The 13441-nt window shown below is 44.5% G+C and overlaps 1 protein-coding gene across 1 annotated transcript; it reads left to right on the top strand.

Annotated features, from left to right (window-relative positions):
* Positions 1 to 11862: 11862 nt before the first annotated feature.
* Positions 11863 to 12786, top strand: LOC121574170 (olfactory receptor 14J1-like). The gene has a single exon (XM_041886818.2). The coding sequence runs from the start codon at positions 11863 to 11865 to the stop codon at positions 12784 to 12786; it is 924 nt and encodes a 307-aa protein (XP_041742752.2).
* Positions 12787 to 13441: the final 655 nt, after the last annotated feature.

Below are 13441 nucleotides of genomic sequence, written 5' to 3'. Positions count from 1 at the left end.
CCGGAGATGGTCTGGAGAAGAGAGGAGGGGATGGGGTCAAGCGGGCAGGTTGTTGGGCGGCCTGCAGTCACAAGTCGCAGGATTTTATCTGGAGAGAGAGGGGAGAAAGAAGTCAAAGCATAGGGTAGGGCAGTGTGAGTAGGACCAGCAGTGTCATTAGACTTAACAAACGAGGATCGGATGTCGTCAACCTTCTTTTCAAAGTGGTTGACGAAGTCATCCACAGAGAGAGAGGAGGGGGGGAGGATTCAGCAGGGAGGAAAATGTGGCAAAGAGCTTCCTAGGGTTAGAGGCAGATGCTTGGAATTTAGAGTGGTAGAAAGTGGCCTTAGCAGCAGAAACAGATGAAGAAAATGTAGAGAGGAGGGGAGTGAAAAGATGCCAGGTCGGCAGGGAGTTTAGTTTTCTTCCATTTCCGCTCCGCTGCCCGGAGCTCTGTTCTGTGAGCTCGCAATGAGTCATCAAGCCACGGAGCTGGAGGGGAGGACCGAGCCGGCCGGGAGGATAGGGGACACAGAGAGTCAAAGGATACAGAAAGGGAGGAGAGGAGGGTTGAGGAGGCAGAATCAGGAGATTGGAGGGAGAAGGATTGAGCAGAGGGAAGAGATGATAGGATGGAAGAGGAGAGAGTAGTGGGAGAGAGAGAGCGAAGGTTGCGGCGGCGCATTACCATCTGTGTAGGGGCAGAGTGAGTAGTGTTGGAGGAGAGCGAGAGAGAAAAGGAAACAAAGTAGTGGTCGGAGACATGGAGGGGGAGTTGCAGTGAGATTAGTAGAAGAGCAGCATCTAGTAAAGATGAGGTCAAGCGTATTGCCTGCCTTGTGAGTAGGGGGGGATGGTGAGAGGGTGAGGTCAAAAGAGGAGAGGAGTGGAAAGAAGGAGGCAGAGAGAAATGAGTCAAATGTAGACGTAGGGAGGTTGAAATCCCCCAAAACTGTGAGGGGTGAGCCATCCTCAGGAAAGGAACTTATCAAGGCGTCAAGCTCATTGATGAACTCTCCAAGGGAACCTGGAGGGCGATAGATGACAAGGATATTAAGCTTAAATGGGCTAGTGACTGTGACAGCATGGAATTCAAATGAGGAGATAGACAGATGGGTTAGGGGAAAAATTGAGAATATCCACTTGGGAGAGATGCGGATTCCTGTGCCACCACCCCTCTGACCAGATGCTCTCGGGGTATGCGAGAACACATGGTCAGACGAGGAGAGAGCAGTAGGAGTAGCAGTGTTTTCAGTGGTAATCCATGTTTCCGTCAGCGCCAGGAAGTCGAGGGACTGGAGGTTAGCATAGGCTGGGATGAAGTCAGCTTTGTTGGCAGCAGAACGGCAGTTCCAGAGGCTGCCTGAGACCTGGAACTCCAGGTGTGGGGTGCGTGCAGGGACCACCAGGTTAGAGAGGCAGCAGCCACGCGGTGTGAGGCGTTTGTGTAGCCTGTGCGGAGAGGAGAGAACAGGGATAGGCAGAGGCATAGTTGACAGGCTGTAGCAAATGGCTACAATAATGCAGAGGAGATCGGAATGAAATGAACTAAACATCTGGGAAAGGAGAGAGTAGGGCCTCCCTCACCAAAACTTCCACCTCAGAAACTATAATTGTTTCACTGAACCACCCGAACAAAAACTCTCTCAACTTCCACTTTTAGAAATTAGAATTGTTGTGAACTACAGCGATTCAATGTTTCAAGGAATAGACTCAGCTTACTTTATTCAGCTAGCTAACTATGACACCATAGCTAACTAGCATGCTAGCATCCAATAACACACAGTTTAGCACCAATACTTGGTTACAACAAACTACCAATAGTGTGAAGGGCTTGTAAGTAAGCATTTCACGGTAAGGTCTATTTGGCGCACGTGACAAATACAATTAGATTTGAATTTGTATGCTGTAGCATTAAGATTTCCCTTCACTGGAACTAAGGAGCATGAACCATGAAAACAGCCCCAGACCATTATTCCTCCTCCACCAAACTTTACAGTTGGCACTATGTATTCGGGCAGGTAGCTTGTAAGTAAGGTCTACACCTGTAGCATGAATCGTTCCTGTTCACAACGAGGTAAAGAGCAGAATAATTGAAGGAATGAATCCGAGCCTAACGCTCATCACCTGTGGAAGGCGGGGCTTCCAGCGAGGCGCGGATTTCATTGGCCTTGTCAGGTGTGATTTTAGATGCTTCAACCAAAGTCACGACTCACCATAGTATGTTTTACCAAAGTTGACTGACCCTTAAGGGAACTACACTGCCATAAATGCAAGGAAATCCTCACTGGCAGTTATAGAACGACCCATATACTGTATAGCCATTGATTCTTGAAGAATATAACTTATAAATGCCTCAAATGTATTTCCCCATCAAAAACCAAAACATAAGCTTGTATAATGCCACTGGTTGTAAACAAACACTATATATCTTCAAAAACAGGTTAAAACCGTGATTCTGACCCCATGGATGGCCAGTCCTTGCATTCATAGTGTAGTGAATTCCAGGGGTAGCCCTGAGCTGGACTCAAACCTGGGTCCAGAGACTGTCAAGCCAACACCTTATAACTGTTATACCAAGATGTCTGAACTTCTTGATGAGGTCGCTAGGTTTTGGGTTAAGGTTGCTACAATAGCTTTCTCTATGAATTTGAGAGTGGTTACATTTCTCCAGCCCCCATCCCTCAGCTGTCCACCAAACAAAGTCTCAAGGCAGCCATTTTATTGCTGGGTTTCCCCTTTTAAAAAAGCCACACATCAATCAATCAACCAATCTGCAGTTCAAACAATAACAAAGCTGTCATTCCACCACTGTTTTGGTAATAAGATGAGGATGGGACTGGAGAAATGTAACCACTCTCAAAATCATACACAGACCTATGGATGCAAGGTCTGACCATCAACGACATCAACATTACAGTTTTAACCATGTTGAGGCGATACAGTGTTGGTTTACATTTACATTGTTTCTAAACATTGGAGCAAAAAAAGCTTATTTTGGGATCTGATGGGGTACGACAGTATAAAAGACACCTGGGAGCCAGAAATCGTTCTGATTGAGAGGGGGTCAAATACGTATTTCCCTCATTAAAATGCAAATAAATGTATAACATTTTCGTGTTTTTCTGGATTTTTTTGTTGTTATTCTGTCTCTCGCTGTTCAAATAAACCTACCATTAAAATTATAGACTGATCATTTCTTTGTCAGTGGGCAAACGTACAAAATCAGCAGGGGATCAAATAGTTTTTTCCCTCACTGTAAATATGTGTATGTGACCATTAAAATTTGATTTGACAGGAACAGGCATTGCCATTCTTTTGTAGTTTTAGTATGAATCTTCTGAAATACAGTACATTTCACCCTCACTCACTATATGTACAGCAGACTGTATGTTGTCAATTTAGAAAGCACAATGTTGACCTCAGTGGCAGTCAGTGCCGTTTATGGATGATTTTTATTTTTATTCATGGCCTTATTTCTATTACAGCATATTGGATGTCTGTCATTCATATTCCATTCACCCAGTTCAATGTACCATCGATAGGTTTAGGCTACTATATGATACTCAAATTTTCCCTATACCCATCATGAGGTTGCTACAACCTAGCCTATGAATTAAAGTTTACAACGTAGGTGCACACAGGTCGAGATAAATATTTAAGGTGACAGACAGTGACACATTCAATACCGCCTTGCACACTCTTGCCTGCATCTAGCGTATCTAGGGTGTAATCATTAGTCCAACAGTTGCAAACAAGTTTCTATTGGACAAATTCAGGTATTTTTATCCCCGTTTCGTTTGCTTCCGTTTAAGAAAAGTTTTTCAACAGAATGGGCAGAATGGGTTGTTTGTGGACTTCAATGCACAACACATCAGCTGTGTGACCAGGCGAAAAAAACTTTCCAAACCATGTCATAACCGCTACACACAGCCTACATCGTTGTCCCCATATTAGCTAAAGTAACGTCCTAGTCAACATAGCTAATAGAACTAATACGTTAGTAAACCCACTACAATCATGCAGTAACGTTACAGTGTTTAGTCAGTAAGCAGTTTAGCAGTTACACCAGTGGCAATAAATTAATAAAACCAAAAACGTACCTTGACTTGGAGGAGTTCCAGTGTTGTGTTGGATAGTCATAGCCAGCTAGCTAACATAGCATCCCTCTGTTTGAGCCGGGTGTTTGAGTAGCCTAGCTAAGTAAGCTAAGTGTTTGAGTAGGCTGCATTTGCTAGCTAAGTAAGTGAAACTGAAAGTGAAAAAAATGACACTCTCTCTCTCTTGCTTCTCCTTCATTTTTGAAGAAATTAATTTGTTGAAAACTGTTCAACTATTGTCTTTCTCTCTCTTTGAGTCAACTACTCACCACATTTTATGCACTGCAGTGCTAGCTAGATGTAGCTTATGCTTTCAGTACTAGATTAATTCTCTGATCCTTTGATTGGGTGGACAACATGTCAGTTCATGCTCAAGAGCTCTGATAGGTTGGAGGACGTCCTCCGGAAGTTGTCATAATTACTGTGTAAGTCTATGGAAGGGGTTGAGAACCAAGAGCCTCCTAGGTTTTGTATTGAAGTCCATGTACCAAGAGGAGGATGGAAGCTAGCTGTCCTCCGGCTACACCATGGTGCTACCCTACAGAGTGCTGTTGAGGCTACTGTAGACCTTCATTGCAAAACAGTGTGTTTTAATCAATTATTTGGTGACGTGAATATATTTAGTATAGTTTTATCTAAAAAGGATAACTTTTTTAATGTTTTAACATTTACATTTTTATGAAATTCACTGAGGAGGATGGTCCTCCCCTTCCTCCTCTGAGGAGCCTCCACTGGTTGACCTAAGTTCTCAACTACAATAAGGCCCAAGCAAGGAAGGTAATGCTAGATGCAAAGGTCAGAGAGAGATATAGGTCCACAGTAATTTTCACCCCCTCAAACACTTTGATTGCCACCGTTTCCATGGCCACAGAGGGCACAGAGGGCACATGGCTCCTTTCTCCCTCCCTCCAGTTTCATCAGAGTTACATCAGTGTTGTCTGACGGTAGGTCATTACAGGTCTGTCCTCATCTGCTCACACTATCCCCCAGACTCCGACCCAAATGAAGCCCTCTGTGGCTGGAGTGTCCTTTAAGTCTCATCAGTGTGTGGCCTTTAATTACTTTCCAGGGGATGAAAGTATCAAGTGGATAATGACCTCTAATAGACGTGTTTATGACCTCTGATAAACATGTTTATCCAAATGCAGTTATGTGCAGTTTGTCAGCGATATCCCAGAAGGTACTGAGAACACTCCAGAATGTCCACAACGTCAGACAGAATTGGATAACATTATCTATAGTTTTAAAGTTTTAACTATAAAATGACATTCTCTTCATAATAACACTGTATATATGTTATCTGTCAATTAATTTCAATAACAGAGAAATGCTTACCCACATAGAAAATATGATCTTTAACAATACCACGGGCATATATATGATTTAACATTTTTATTGTTATGAAATTCACTGATGAGGATGGTCCTCCCCTTCCTCCTCTGAGGAGCCTCCACTGATGGACGTGACCCAGTCATTTGTTCTAAATGTTCCATTGCCATACTGGCTGGCAATGTTCTTATCCCTTGCTTGCTAGCTAGACAACTACGGCTAACTTACAGTCACGTCAAACAGTGCAGCCAGAATAACAGCAAAGTAGCTGCATTTGCCTTTCTTTAAGCTGTTTTCTAGTGACATTTATTTGGATACATCTATAACAATGAGCTAATGATGCGCGATTTCGCCTGGCATAAAAAAATGTGCTCTCTTGTCAGGACACTGTTGTTCAGAGGAGCTAGCCAAAAACACAGCTAACACAATAACTTCAAACTGAAGCTGGAATGACTGCAATTAGCTGCATTCCATTTAATTTCTTTGTATTTATCCATAAAAATGATGCCAGCTGATTCATGATTTTGAATTGCTGAGAAAAGCTGTCTGCCTGTCTCGTCCCGACTCCCGACACGTTCATTACTATGGGACAGCTGGAGATCGAATTTCAATATTGAAACAATGTTGCAAATGTCGAATAGACAGACAGCAAGGTTTATACAAACCTCCGCTGTTGAAAACCAAATGCTATTCTAAAAGACATGGGAGATAATGTCTAGATGCTTTTTATAGTGGAGATCAAGTTTATAAATTGCCTGGCTGGGCTGATGAGACAGTGGATTGCGCAGTGAGATGGAACAGAGTAAATAGGCATTTCAACGTGATAACTTGTGGAATAGACACTGGCTGGAATGCGGTTTTAACCAATCAGCATCCAGGATTAGACCCACCCGTTGTATAAATAGGTGCACACAACAAAATGAGGGTTCCTCAAGGGTTCTTTGGGAAGGGTGATGGTTCTATGTGGAACCATAATGAGTGTCACGATCGTCGTAGGAGTGAGTAGACCAAGGCGCAGCGTTGCAGGCACACACTCTTTATTGAGTGAAAACACGATCAAAACAAACAAAGACGGTAACGTGACAGTTCACGGTGAAACTAAACCAACTAGAAACAAGAACCCACAAAACCAAAGGAAAAACCGACAGATTAAATATGGCTCCCAATCAGAGACAACCAGCCGACAGCTGACACTCGTTGCCTCTGATTGGGAGTCACACCGGCAAACATAGAAAATAGACAACCTAGAACACCCACCAAAGAAACAGAAAACATAGAATGAACACACCCTGGCTCAACATAATGAGTCCCCGAGCCAGGGTGTGACAGTACCCCCCCCTAAAGGCGCGGACTGCGACCGCGCCTAAATACGAGCAAAAACAGGGGAGGGCTGGGTGGGCATTCCTCCTCGGCGGCGGCTCCGGCTCCGGGCTTGATCCCCACTTCCTCTCCAACCCCCCAAAGTACCCCTGGTCCTGTCTAGCCCCGCTGGCCGGAGCCGGACTGACGACACGCACCCCTGGCTTGGTGCGTGGAACAGGAACAGACCGGACCGGGCTGACGATACACACCCCTGGCTTGGTGCGTGGAGCAGGAATGAACCGGAATGGGCTGGCGACGCGCACCACAGACTTGGTGCGGAGAGCAGGAACAGGCCGGGCCGGGCTGGTGACGCGCACCACAGACTTGGTGCGGAGAGCAGGAACGGACCGGACAGGGCTGACGAAACGCACCACAGACTTGGTGCGGGGAGCAGGAACAGGCCGGACCGGGCTGGCGACGCGCACCACAGGTTTGGTGCGGGGAGCAGGAACAGGCCGGGCCGGGCTGGCGACGCACACCACAGACTTGGTGCGGAGAGCAGGAACGGGCCGGACAGGGCTGACGAAACGCACCACAGACTTGGTGCGGGGAGCAGGAACAGGCCGGACCGGGCTGGCGACGCGCACCACAGGTTTGGTGCAGGGAGCAGGAACAGGCCGGGCCGGGCTGGCGACGCGCACCATAGGCTCGGTGCGGGAAGCAGGAACAGGCCGGGCTGGGCTGACGACACGCACCACAGGCTCGATGCGAGGAACAGGAACAGGCCGGACCGTACTGGGGACACACACCACTGGCCCTACGCAGGGATCAGGAACGGGCCGGACCGGACTGGTAACACACCCCAGTACCTCTCGCCGTGCCTCCACACTTTCCCTCTCCTCTGTGACCAGTGGCCCCCTTAACCTGGCGGCCTCCTCTGCACACCCGCTGGACCGCCTCCATCGCGGCCTCCTGCTGCCCCGTCGTCCATGTCGTGAGCCCCCCTAAACATTTTCTGGGGTTCTCTCCTCCCGTGGACCAGGCCTCCCTAGTTCTCGCCAGACTCTCACCCCACTGCTTCCAAGTCCAACCTCTCTGCTCTTCACTTGGCTTGGCCCAGTCGAAACTCTTACTCCATTGCTCCATAGACCAGCCTCTCTTCTCTTCACTTAGCGGGGCCCAGTCGAAACTCCTACTCCACTGATCCCAGGTCCTTCCTCTCTCCTCTTCACGCTGCTTGGTCCAGCTTTGGTGGGTTCTTCTGTCACGATCGTCGTAGGAGTGAGTAGACCAAGGCGCAGCGTTGCAGGCACACATACTCTTTATTGAGTGAAAACACGATCAAAACAAACAAAGACGGTAACGTGACAGTTCACGGTGAAACTAAACCAACTAGAAACAAGAACCCACAAAACCAAAGGAAAAACCGACAGATTAAATATGGCTCCCAATCAGAGACAACCAGCCGACAGCTGACACTCGTTGCCTCTGATTGGGAGTCACACCGGCAAACATAGAAAATAGACAACCTAGAACACCCACCAAAGAAACAGAAAACATAGAATGAACACACCCTGGCTCAACATAATGAGTCCCCGAGCCAGGGTGTGACAATGAGTCAAAGAACCCTGTAGGTGAAGCGGCTCTTTAGGTGCGCACAGCTCTGTAGGTGCAACCATGAGCGAGAGTGTCATTCCAGTTTATCTAATGTGTTGTGTTATGCCATTACATATTATGACTATGGTCTTGTGAAAGATTCACATGCTGACCACACCGCCCGCGTTGTGTGCGCGTGCATTGCAAAATAAATGTACACATACATGTTATTCAATAATTTGATCCAAACTTCTTGTGCGTGTCAACGAGTGTCTGCGTAGCCAGGCGTTAAAATATAACTTGTTTCTATTTTGGACGCGTGATGTGTTCCAAGTCCCGCCTCTCCCATCTCCTCATTGGTTTTTAGGAGCATATACCCACGTGGGTGATTGAAAGATGAACTGAGGTCCACACTCCAGTCCAGTTGGTGGTGGTAATGCACCTTAAAGTTGGTTACTAACCGCCATATAAAGTCCACAGAAGAAGAAGACTGACGGAGGAGAGATCACTAGAAACTGACTAGGTTTCCCCTTTTATCTGTGGATTAATTGTAGAGAACACATGATTTTGTGTGACTCAGAATTAGTCCAAATTCTACAAAGATCCAGAAAAAAAGGACCTTGTGCATTTCAGGTAAAATAACAACCCAGTGTTTATATCCCAGGACAAATTAGCTAGTAACAGCAATGTTTCACGTGTTTCGACCTGTCCCCAAATTATAATATAGTTGGTTCAGAGTTCGTTTTGATATTTCAACCTGCACGTCCTGATCGCGTCTGGTGTGGATGGACAAAATCAAGATGCGCACGGGTGCCCAGTGTAAACAGCATGTCAGGTATGGCCTTGAGTCAATTGAGAAAGGTTGACTAAATCATTCAGTGGTTATCAATTCCCCAGCTGTTACAGCGGTAGCTCACTTGATTCAACTTGTCAGTTAACACAATAATAACACAATTTTAACAATATAAAATGGCTGGCTGGAATAAAAAACTTTAAAAAAAAAAATTATTATTATTCTTCAAAATGATCTAAAAATAACCTTTCAGATTGAGAAAGGTTCTATATAGAACCATAAAAAGTGTTCTATATAGGGTTGTAACCATAGCGGAACTCTTTTTCTGGTGCTATATAGAATCTTTTTAAATAGTTATTTATAGAACCTTAGGAAAGGGTTCTTTATATCACCATACAGGTTCCATTTAGAACCTTATGAGCATGGTTCTATATAGCACCAAAAAGGGTTCCTCTATGGTTACAAGCCAAATCTGATACTATTTAGAACCCTTATGTTTTAGTGCATAGCGGTAAAGTGACAAGACAACAGGATAGATAGACTCAGCTGTAGCAGCAGCATATGTGGTGAGTGTAAAAGTGTATGTGTGTGTGTGTGTGTGTGTGTGTGAGTGTGTGTGCGTGTGTGTGTGTGTGAGTGTGTGTGCGTGTGGCATCAGTATGCATGTGTGCACATGTTATGTGTGTGTGGGCATATGTAGTGTATGTGTGAACAGTATGTGTGTGTTGGGGTGGCAGTGTAAATATGTGTGAGTGTGTGGGTAGAGACCAGTGTGTGTGCATAGTCAGTGCTGGAGAGTTAGTTAAAAAAAGGATCAATGCAGGTAGTCCAGGTAGCCATTCGATTAGCTATTTAGCAGCCTTGTTTAGCAGTCTTATGGCTTAGGGGTAGAAGTTGTTCAGGGTCCTGTTGGTTCCAGACTTGGTGCACTGGTACCACTTGCCTTGCGGTAGCAGAGAGAAAAGTCCATGTCTTGGCTGGCTGGAGTCTTTGACATTTTTTTGGGCCTACCTCTGACACCGCCTGGTATAGATATCCTGGTTGGCAAGGAGCTTGGCCCCAGTGATGTACTGGGCCGTACTCACCATCCCCTGTTGCACCTTGCGGTAGGGTGCCTTGCAGCTGCCATACCAAGCGGCGATACAGCCAGTCAAGATGCTCTCAATGGTGCAACTGTAGAACCTTTTGAGGAACCGAGGGCCCATGCTAAATATTTTCAGCCTCCTGAGGGGGAAGAGGCGCTGTCGTGCCCTTTTCAAAACTGTGTGGGTGTGTGTGGACCATGTTAATTCCTTAATGATGTGGACACCGAGCAACTTGAAGCTCTCGACCCGCTCCACTACAGCCCCATCGATGTGGATGGGGGTGTGCTTGCCCCTCCGTTTCCTGTAGCCCACGATCAGCTCCTTTCTCTTGCTGACGTTGAGGGAGAGGTTGTTGTCCTAGCACCACACTGACAGGTTTCTGACCTCCTCCCTATAGGCTGTCTCATCGTAGTCGCCAATCAGTCCTACCACCATCGTGTCATCAGCAAATTTGATGATGGTATTGGATTCGTGTGCGGCCACACAGTTGTGGGTGAACAGGGAGTACAGGATGGACTATGCACAAACCCCTGAGGGGCCCCTGTGTTGATGGTCAGCGTGGCGCATGTTTTGTTGCCTACCCTCACCGCCTAGGGGCGGCCCGTCAGGAAGTCCAGGATCCAGTTGCAGAGAGAGATGTTCAGTCCCAGGGTCCTGAGTTTGGTGATGAGTTTGGAGGGGACTATGGTGTTGAATGCTGAGCTGTAGTCAATGAATGGCTGCTATCCACTGCAGAGCCATCTTGCTAACATTAGTTAAGTCATCATTGTTATTAAAATGGTACTCATTTAGGAATGGGTAATTGTTTACAAGTTCTAGCTATCCAATAAAGCCATCATCAAAAACCACACATTTTCATCTTCTTTCGGAGTCTGGCAGCGCAACAAATACAGATGCGAAATCAATTCTAAGTGCTTCGCATGCGCCAGCAATAAGGTTCCTCCAGGAACCCTTTGCTAAATTGAAGGGTTCCTTGAGAATCTCCAGGGTTCCTCGAGTCACCCTTAATTCTAAGTGTAAGGTGGAAAAAGGTTAACTATAACCTCTATTCCACCAAAATTATAGGATTATATGGATTATGCATTTTGCTCATTTGGTCATCGTTGTCACAGTAGGATGTGGATGTACTTGATCTTGTCAGTCTTGATCTCGTGGTCACTCGAGACATAACTGCGGTCTTCGTCTCATCAGGGTCAAACTCAATTTTCATGACATGGGGAGGCCTTATCAGGACAATTAAGAGTTATAAACGCAACAGCGTTATGAACAAGAAGTTGAGTACAGTAGTTGATTTAAGGATTAATTAATTCCCTCTTTACTCACAGTAGCAATGAATAGTTTTTTTTTGTTAAGAGAATGACCTCCCTCTTGAAGAGCTAATATAAATGCAAGCACATTCATCTGTCATCAACACAGTTTGGGAAACCTCTGTGAAAGGCAAATACAAAAGGTATAGAGGTATTGATGTAGTATTGGAATTCTATGAAATGCACTATGATTTGAATTTGTTTTGTATCGCTAATGAAGTTAATGGAGTGATGTTATTTTAGGTCAACTAAAGTAACAGCGCAATCTACCTGTGATTTGTTTAATTTATTTTAAACAATGCTATGATTGAAACATGCTAATCTTTTTAATTTCAGCATCAAACATCAAGATTGAAATTTAGGAAGATATGGACAACATATCATCTATAGTAATGCTCACACTTTCAGGGCTGGATGAATCTTGGACAAATAGATTAATAATATTTGTTTTTACTCTCCTAGGATTTATTTTGACAATTGTTCTCAATTTGACCTTGATTGTGATTATCATTTTACACAGAGCTCTCCATGAGCCCATGTATATTTTCTTGTGTAACTTGTGCATTAATGGGCTGTATGGATCCACTGGTTTCTACCCTGCATTCTTGTATACAGTGAGAGGATCAAATATGATCTCCCTCAGTGAGTGTGTTCTCCAGATATTTGTGATCATGACATATACCTTATGTGAATTTACTAATTTAACAGTGATGGCTCTTGACAGGTACATGGCAATATGTAGACCTCTGCATTATCAAACTGTCATGACTAGAGTAACAATCTGCAAGTTGCTCATTTTCATTTGGCTGTTTCCCTGCGGTACAACAGGAGTGTCCATTTCAATAATGCTCAGGTACCCTCTTTGTGGATCACACATAGACCGACTCTTTTGTCAAAACTGGGCCTTGGTAGAAAGACTTGCTTGCCAAAACGACATTGTTCAACATATTGTCAATGGGTCTTTCTTTGTGTGGTTTAATTCACTGTTAGCATTTCTTATTTTCTCTTATGTCAAAATTATTTCTGCTTGTTGGCATTCAAAACAAAATCAACACAAATTTATGACTACTTGTTTGCCTCATTTAATAGCCCTTGTCAACTTTATCATTTTAACAATATTTGATGCTATGGACGCTCTGTTTGGATCCAGAGATGGTCCTAATGTATTAGGAAACCTCATGTCAGTTGCTATTATTGTCATCCCTCCATTTATCAACCCCATTATATATGGTGTCAAACAAACTCCTATCAGGACACAGATAAAAAAACATTTTCAGCAGATACAGCGTTAAATACTTGTAACGTTATATTGATCATTAAACATTCATTGACTATTGCTGATTAGTATTCTTTGTTTTCTGTTTCTCCCTCACACAGTTAGTTCAACTGTTTAAACCTCCTAACAGTAGAATCAGAGCTAAGGTAACACCGCCAAAAAACATAGACTGAAATGAGTAATGGAGTAAACTTAATTAGACTATTCTACCTCCAATGCAAAATATTATTGTAAAGAGTCAGCGTGTACAGTATTGTAGATGTACAGCCACAAATGTAATAATACAGTTAAATGGGCAATTCTGGATCCATATTTAGTAGGGGTATTTATGTTTTATTCGATAATAAGGTTTGCTTAGGTTCCACAGGATCTAATTATCAGCACATGTGAAAAGAAAACTGAGTTGATAAAAACAAAAGCTAGATGCTATTTTAATAGTCATGCTGGGGTAAACCGCCATGAGAAAACCTCAAACCATTTGAACAGCTCAAGAGGCAGAACTAGTACAATGCGACACTAGTAGTCCTACCTTTAATATGGGCATGTCTTTTCAAACCTTAATTGTGTGATCTATCAGAAGACAGCAAACATTTATGGAAGTTTACTGTAATGTCATAATGTAGGTCAGGGTTCCCCAATTGGCGGCCCGTGGGCCAAATTTGGCCCGCGGG

The sequence above is a fragment of the Coregonus clupeaformis genome, chromosome 9 (assembly GCF_020615455.1).
Source record: "Coregonus clupeaformis isolate EN_2021a chromosome 9, ASM2061545v1, whole genome shotgun sequence".
Taxonomy (NCBI): domain Eukaryota; kingdom Metazoa; phylum Chordata; class Actinopteri; order Salmoniformes; family Salmonidae; genus Coregonus; species Coregonus clupeaformis.
This window is presented reverse-complemented; position numbering and strand designations above follow the sequence as displayed.